The sequence below is a fragment of the Elaeis guineensis genome, chromosome 1, assembly GCF_000442705.2.
Source record: "Elaeis guineensis isolate ETL-2024a chromosome 1, EG11, whole genome shotgun sequence".
NCBI lineage: Eukaryota > Viridiplantae > Streptophyta > Magnoliopsida > Arecales > Arecaceae > Elaeis > Elaeis guineensis.
The window spans coordinates 171332189-171340538 of NC_025993.2; the positions used below are offsets into that span (position 1 = coordinate 171332189).

The window sequence follows — 8350 nt, forward strand, 5'->3', positions numbered from 1 at the left end:
CATTGCAAATTTCTCAAAGACCAACTATTTTGCCTTAAATTGACCCCCGACCAGAGTCTAAATGGAAGTACTCTCCCCGACATAACAAACAACTTTCCAATGCAAGAGTTCCAATGCATGAGAAGAGTGACTGAAGCAAAAGTGAACGAGACCCAAGGATAATATATAACCACCTAAAAACGTATTCCTGTTATCGTAGCAACCCAAGTCTTTGATTCATCCAATTAAAAGCAAAAAGACCATTTTGATTGAGAACAGTAATAGTATTAAGCACACACTGCCACTCCTAATCCAACAACAGAATCCATATTTCTTTTCACCTTTATCCAAAGAAACTGAAAAAAATAAACAATTGAGAAGTGGACCCCGTTGTTTTCTTTACCCCTTTCCCTTTATTTCCCTTCTTTCCTTCCACTTTTCCTCCCTTCCAAGCCATGAAATGAGTATGGGCACGCTTTGGGAGTGAGTACTGCTGAACACTGGCCTCCCCACCTCTTCTCCCTCTTTCTCTCTCTAAACTTCTGGGTTCACTCTGACACCCGAATCGGCCCGCTGATCTCGAATTTCCCTGTACTCTCTGCCCTCCTCCATGAACCATGTCTCCCCTTCTTTATCCCCATGTAATGCCCTCATCATGGAACACTTCCCCCATCACCATCATCACAGCCGTTCAGTATACACTAATGTGTACCTCATCATCATGAGACCTCATTCCCATCACCATCATTGAACCCATGCTTTCCCTCTCCTCGGCTATAACAAACACCCCAAAGCTTCGAAGTCTCCTCTCTTCTCTCTACCTCCCTGCTGCTGTAATGGCTTCTTCTAAGCTCTGGTTCCTCTTAGAACTCCTTGTCTTCTTGCTTTTCTTCGCCTCCTTCTCTCTCTCCTTCGAGCCCGTCAACATGGAAGGTATAAGAGTTCACATTCCAACCAACACTTCTCTCTGTGTGTTTGTTCTCTATTTTTTAATATCTTATTAGTTTCATCGATGGTGTTTCTTTTGTTTGTTTGTTTCTTAGTGGAGGCTTTGATAGCTATCAGAAGAGGTTTGAACGACCCGCATGGGGCTTTGAGCAACTGGGATGAGTACTCTGTGGATCCCTGTAGCTGGGCTATGATCACCTGTTCTTCTGAGAATCTTGTTATTGGCCTGTGAGACTTTTTCTTCTTCTTCTTCTTCTTCTTCATTCCATGGCTTAATGAGTTTAGGAAACGGTCCTTTTGTTTTAAGTTTAATGGGCTTTTGGTGACAACATTGAGAGCTCTTCTTCTTATTTTACAATGTGGAAGAGGTTTAGTTTATGAGGATATTAATTTTTAGTATTTCAGATGGATTTACTTATTGGAGCACTCTCTTTTTCTGAGGATTTAATGTACATAACTGGATGATTTTGTTCAATGAGAATGATTTGGAGGGGATCTCTTCCTCTTGTGGTTTCATAAACGCAACAAAGATATTTTGCTTGGAGGGTGTGAATTTTTTATTGGATTTTAGGAGAGCACTTTCTTGGTTTCTCTTATAACTGCAGTACTTCGTTTAAGCAGTAATGGAAGTTCTTTTCAAATAGCTCAATGTTTACAGTTGCAAGAATTTTGTGGCAAGGCTGTTGAGTTCTGTAAAAACTTCAGGAGTTTCCCATATACTTTAATGAATACTCATAGATTATTGGGAGTTTTTTCTTTTCTCGTCATAATTAAATGTACGTAAGTGAGAAATATTTGTTCAGGCTGTCGTTGGATTCGTTGCATTTGCATTGGAGTAGTTCTTATTGGGTTGTAGAATCTGCAACGAAACTTCTCCTCTTATACTTTTAATGAGTATTATAGAAGGACTCTTCATAAGTGTTTCGTGTATAAGGACTTTTTCTTCTTGATGGTTTGAATCATTAATTGGACTCAGGCTTTGCTCAAACCTATTGGTTTAATGCTCTTTTTATTTTTGTTATTTTATTATTTCTTTCCTTTTTTGTGTAGTGGATCGCCGAGCCAAGGACTATCAGGAACACTCTCTGGGACGATTGGGAATCTTACCAATCTTCAGCAAGTGTGAGAACAACATATAAAACCTTGAATAAAGATCACAAAATCCCATCTTCGTTTCCTTCTTCCCATTTCTTGGATACACCTCCGTTCTCTATATTTACTCTGTTTTAATGGGTTTTCAGGTTACTTCAGAACAACAACATAACAGGGGAACTCCCAGCCGAGCTCGGACAGCTCCGAAGGCTCCAGACGCTGGATCTCTCCAACAACCACTTCTCCGGAAAGGTCCCCGAATCCTTGGGTCGCCTTGCTCTCCTTCGATATCTGTGAGTGGTTTTAATCTCGGAAGCATGAAAAGAATACAAAGGAAATCCCCAACAATCTTATTCAAGCGTGCATTCTTGTTCTTTATTCCTCCCATTATTCTAATCTATTCCTCGATCTCTGTACAGGAGACTAAACAATAACAGCTTGTCGGGAGCCTTCCCTGAATCGCTATCAAAGATCCCTCAGCTCTCATTCCTGCAAGTCTCCACAGCTTCGCCTATTTTATTATTCTATAAAAAAAACAGAGCAAGAGAGGAATTCTCCTCTGTTTTGTATTTTGTTCTGGTTTATAACGACCCAGGTTGCGCCTTTCCAGGGATTTGTCTTACAATAACCTCAGCGGACCGGTTCCCCCGTTCCCCGCCAGAACATTCAAGTAAGAACAACCCCTGTTTCTCTGTATTCCAAAATGCGTTTCAGAATTGTTAACTCTCTTTTCTCTATATCTCCATCTCAGCGTAGTGGGGAATCCTCTGATATGTGGAAGCGGAAGCATGGAAGAGTGCTCGAGAACACCAACCCCTGTTTCTCTTCCTTTCCTCTTGGAGTCTTCTCGAAGTAATCAATCTCTCCTCCCATTTCTCTCTCACCGATATGACAAAGCTTTGCACTCTTTAACTCACAGGAATCGCTTTCAATTGATCCAGAGAGATCAAAGGCCCAGAAACTCGCAATGGCCATTGGCACCAGCTTCGGCGCCTCCTCCTTCCTTCTCTGTATCTCCCTTCTCCTCTGGTGGCGGAAGACGAAGAAAGACCGCTCCAACATTGGCCTCAATGGTCAGTCACCAAATTATCTCCTTCTCCCCCTCATTAAACTCAAAGAAAAATCCAAACTCTCACAGGACAATGATGAAAATCCCTTTTCTTTTTTTTTTTTGGCAGAGAGGGAGGGAGAGGGGGTGGTGGTGGTGGGGATGGGGAACCTCCGGCAGTTCGGGCTGAGGGAGCTCCAGGCGGCGACGGAGAATTTCAGCGGGCGGAATCTATTGGGGAAGGGGGGTTTCGGGCACGTGTACCGTGGCCGGCTCGCCGACGGCACGATGGTGGCGGTGAAGCGGCTGAACGACGCTGGCGCAGCGGGCGAGACCCAGTTCCGGACAGAGGTGGAGATGATTAGCCTCGCCGTCCACCGCAACCTCCTCCGCCTCCTCGGCTACTGCGCCACCGCGGCCGGAGAGCGCCTTCTCGTTTACCCCTTCATGCCCAACGGCAGCGTCGCCTCCCGTCTACGTGGTACGGTACAGTGCTCCTGCGGATCACTGTAATAATGATTTAAACTACCGCTCTAATTCCATACAAATCCAGGCCAGCCTCGTCCTTGCGTGAGGACTGGACTGGACTACAGTTGTCCCCGCGGGCCCCACACATGCTTTAGCTTTTAGCGGGTGGTCTGGTCCTCCCTGTGGTGACTGGGTCCCGTTTTGTCTAACGTCCGAGTCCTGGCTCTGGTGATTAATATTAGTTTGCGTAGGCCGTCTCGATCACCGTACATTCGGTACATGTTCCTGATCCTCTCAAGTTAATGATGCCCTGGCACACCGTTTACGTGATCGTGATTTGACCGACCGTGGACCCTACCAACTCTGTTTCAGGACCACTAGCGGATGCGAACAAAACCATCTTTTGGATGCTCCGCGTAGGTCTTCCTGTGCATCCTCCGAGATCTGCCGTCTAATTTGCCACTAGGTACAATCCATATACGATCTAGCCGTCTGTTCATCAGTTAATCTTGTTGGGCCGTGTTACTTTTGTTTTTTTTTAAAAAAAAAAATTTTGGTACCTTACGTTATTTGGTGAGCCCACTTGAGCTTACAATGGATGGGCGGCTATAGTGTGATATCAAAGCCTAAATGGTGAGAGCCTAAATCTTTATCTAAAACACCAATTTTGACCACCGGAAAGGTGACTTTAACCTCCTCACTTCCGGTGACGGGATCACGTTACGGCGCTTGAATTCTTTTGTCTCTCTCAGGTAAACCGTCGCTGGACTGGAACACGAGGAAACGGATCGCGCTAGGAGCAGCGAGGGGTCTGCTGTACCTCCACGAGCAATGCGACCCAAAGATAATCCACCGGGATGTAAAGGCCGCCAACGTTCTCCTCGACGACTGCTGCGAGGCGGTGGTCGGCGACTTTGGCCTCGCCAAGCTTCTCGACCATGGAGACTCTCATGTCACCACCGCCGTCCGTGGCACCGTCGGCCACATCGCTCCAGAGTACCTCTCCACCGGCCAGTCCTCCGACAAGACCGACGTTTTTGGCTTCGGCATCCTCCTCCTCGAGCTTATCACCGGACAGCGTGCTCTTGAGTTTGGCAAGGGGCCTAATCAAAAAGGCGCCATGCTTGACTGGGTAACCCTTCTTATCCATCCTGAAATTATCTTATAATAATATAAGTTTAGCTTCATGATAGTTGGTGCATGCAGTTTTGTAATTTGTACGTGCCAAAAGTACTGTACGTGAATGCCATAGCTATCCTCATATAATATGGATGGTTATTTTAGCAGTTTCTTGCATGCAGGTGAGGAAGGTGTATCAGGAGAAGAAGCTAGATTTACTGGTGGATCGAGACTTGGGAAGCAACTACGACCGGATAGAAGTGGGCGAGATGGTCCAGGTGGCCCTCCTGTGCACCCAGTTCCTCCCCTCTCACCGTCCGAAGATGTCTGAGGTGCTAAGGATGCTCGAAGGTGATGGGCTAGCCGACAAATGGGAAGCTTCCAACAGACCCCCAACGCATCATGATGCTCCGAGCGCCCACCATCAAAGCGACTCTAATGCTTTGTTTGTAATGAACAGTGATGATAACGGTGGTAGCAGTGATGATGAGGATGATGATGATAACCATTCCATGGATGTATTAGAAGAAATGGAGCTCTCTGGGCCTAGGTAAAATGCTCATTAGGATGGACCACCAACGAGAAGTTGACATTTAACAATATAGTTTTGTATTTTTAAGAAAAAATTCGTTTGCAACCTGTTTGTTCACTTCTTTTTCCTTTTTTTTCTTTTTTTTTTTTATATTTTGAGTGGTTCACTCTTTTAAACGTTTTTTTTTTTTTTTTTGGTAAACCACTCTTTTAAACGTTAGGAAAAGATGTAAAGAAGAACAGAATTTTTATGGTTGGGAGAGAAAGCGTTTGCTTCCTTTCCTTTATCGGGGAGAGCACATCTCTTCCTTGTTGTCCTTTTATATATATATATATTTATTTATTTATTTATTTTATAAAAAAAACTTTGGAGCGTTCAGATCGTGTGGTCCTGATGCCACCTTAGACTGCATGCCCACATTCCAACTTTTAAGCAGTGAGTACTGAGACCTAGTTGTCCCTTTGACGACCTTTTCTAATTTCCCAAAATGCCCCGAGGGATTTCGTACGCGTATCGGAAGATAAATTCGTGATTTTTTTTTTGGGGTGCGGTTGCGGGGGCAGCGCGAACGAGTAGTTCATGAGAGGAGGTGTGGTGTCGGAATCCGGCGAGATTGGCCGTTCTCTGTTTGGAATGGGATCGGTTCAGCTGATAGCGACCGTTGTCTTGTACGACGGGTTTCCACAGGGCACGCGCGTAGAAGGTATTCTGTTGGGCGGGACGGATGTTAGTGGAGGAATTCCGAGGCATGCCGGAGTGATCCTTTGTGCCTGGGAGCTGATCCGCTGCCCCTGGCCCACCTATTCCCTACCTACGGCCTTCCCGCCGGGCTTTGTCGGTAGGCTGCAATCATAGCGGGACGCATTTCCGATGCACTGCTCTTCCTCGAAAACGACATCGAGGGACAGCTAAACTGAGAACCTAAGGTGTTTTGGAGTCCTTTATTAAAAAATTTTAACGGGGAAGCGCCGTTGAGAGAATTCATAAATACCGTCTGGATTTTGAAATTGCGACTCAGTGATTAGTTTTTTTTTTTTTTTAATTATCTGATATTTGAAAGGATTTTCTTTTTTTCCCCTGTCAGGGTACGTTTGACTAGGGTAATTCTTGAAAATTGTTTTTTCAAAAAAATAATTATAAAAAAATAAATTTTATCCTATTTAATTGATAATAAAATTATTTTAAAAATAATATAAAAATTTACTATATTTGATTAGAAACAATTTTGTTTGAAAATATGACTAAATATTCAACAAGATCCTTAGATAAATTATCTAAATAATAATTTTTTTAATTTATTTATTGATCATTTATGATCCATTTATATAAATATTATTAATATTAACTATTTTAAATATTAAAATATATTTATATCAATTAATAAATATTTTAAAAATAATTATATATTAAAAATATATTTTTTATTATAAATAAATTTATATATATTAATATATAAAATATGTTATTATATTTTATATATTAATATATTTAATATAATAATTATATATATTATATCAATAAAATTAATATAATATTAATATAATATAAGTGGATGTTTTTTTGAAAAAAATAATATTTTGAAATTATCTCCATCAGATAATTTTGTTGGTATTTATTTTATTTTTTTCTTCAAAAAAATTGATATGAGATTTTATATATTTTATTATCTTTTTCATTTATTTATTGTACCAAACATGGTAATTGGACTTGAAACTATAACAAAGGTTGTGAAAAAGCCATGCGTTGCTTTGATGGGATCTTTAGAGTTTAGAGTCTAGTCAACTTAAAAATGGTTACTCGTATGGAAAACAATGAGGCCATGGGCATTGAAGGGCAAGGGCTTTTTCTTTTTTTCTTTTTTTGTATAAATTCCAAAGTTCCCTAGTGTTCTATTAAATGACGCACACTCATATCATTTCGTTTCCAGGACAGGTTTTCCAAACTTGTAAGGCAACAATTAGCAGTTTCAGCAATGTAGTTACATGCAACTGCATCATCTTGTTGTCCAATTATCTTCGTAAGATAGGAGAGCGGCTCATAATTTATTGATATTCATGATCAATGATACAAATTGAGGGCTGAGCTTTATTGGTACGATTGAAAGCGTGTATCAGTTGGAACCAAAGGACTTGCCTCTTTTTTAACACCCACCCTCTTCAAAATAATAATAATAATAATAATAATAATAATAATAATAATAATAATAAGATAGAGAGAGAAAAAGAAGAAGGAGAAAAAAAAATACCAAGCACCGTCGGGACCAACAATAGCAAATAGCAAAATTCTTTATGCACCATGGATGATGTAAAAAATTTGATATAGAGTGCATCACTTCATCCATTTAGTCCACATAATCATCACTTTTGAACGAGCATTTAATACACACAGATCAATTTTTTTGTTTAAAAATTTTATATAATAAAAATATTTTTATCTTTTAAAAAAATTATAATATTCTATGTATATATTATGACATTCTACGTCTATAATATACACACAATGCCATAATTTTTTTTAAAACATAGAGTTATTTTCATCATTCAAAATTTTTAAACGAAAAAATCAATCTGCAGATATTAAATACGCATTGAAAAATGATTGGACAAAAATATTTCTCTTATATTATAATATCTTAGATCATATTATGACATCTTGATTTATATTATGTCACAGAATACCATAATTTTGTTTCCAAAATATTGGAATATTTTCATCATATAAAATTTTTAAATAAAAAAATTGATCTATAGATATTAAATATGTAGTGAAAAATAATGACTATGTGGACCAATCAGATGAGATAATATAGTTCCCATCAAATTTACACCGCTCTCTCGATGCATAAAGAATTTCACCAGCAAATATATCCTGGACCTCGATCAAGCAATACATCCTTTTCTGCAAGCTATCATACTTCATTTTTAAGGTGGATCTGTTTGGTGATTTTACCCCTACGTGCCCTTGCTATCGGACGCAATAATTAAAGGCCCAGAAAAGTTATCTGCTTGGGCAAGTCAGCCCTGAGAAACTGTCCCATGCTGAGGTTTTTTTTCCTTCAAGTGGGACTCGGGCCACCTCACTCGAAAATCAATACGGGATGGTTATGGATAAACCTAGTCTGACCTGCAATCCGATTATCTAGCTGATTTTATAGGCCCAATCCA

At 40.3% G+C, this 8350-nt stretch overlaps 1 protein-coding gene across 1 annotated transcript; it reads left to right on the forward strand.

The window, feature by feature from the left end:
* Positions 1 to 458: 458 nt before the first annotated feature.
* LOC105039726 (probable LRR receptor-like serine/threonine-protein kinase At2g23950) lies at positions 459 to 5291 on the forward strand. Its single transcript, XM_010915989.4, has 11 exons — positions 459 to 912; positions 1023 to 1155; positions 1978 to 2049; positions 2169 to 2312; positions 2439 to 2510; positions 2630 to 2689; positions 2771 to 2871; positions 2961 to 3092; positions 3198 to 3548; positions 4288 to 4667; positions 4837 to 5291. The coding sequence occupies exons 1-11, from the start codon at positions 735 to 737 to the stop codon at positions 5206 to 5208; spliced, it is 1995 nt and encodes a 664-aa protein (XP_010914291.2). The 5' UTR covers positions 459 to 734; the 3' UTR covers positions 5209 to 5291.
* The last annotated feature ends 3059 nt before the right edge of the window (positions 5292 to 8350 follow it).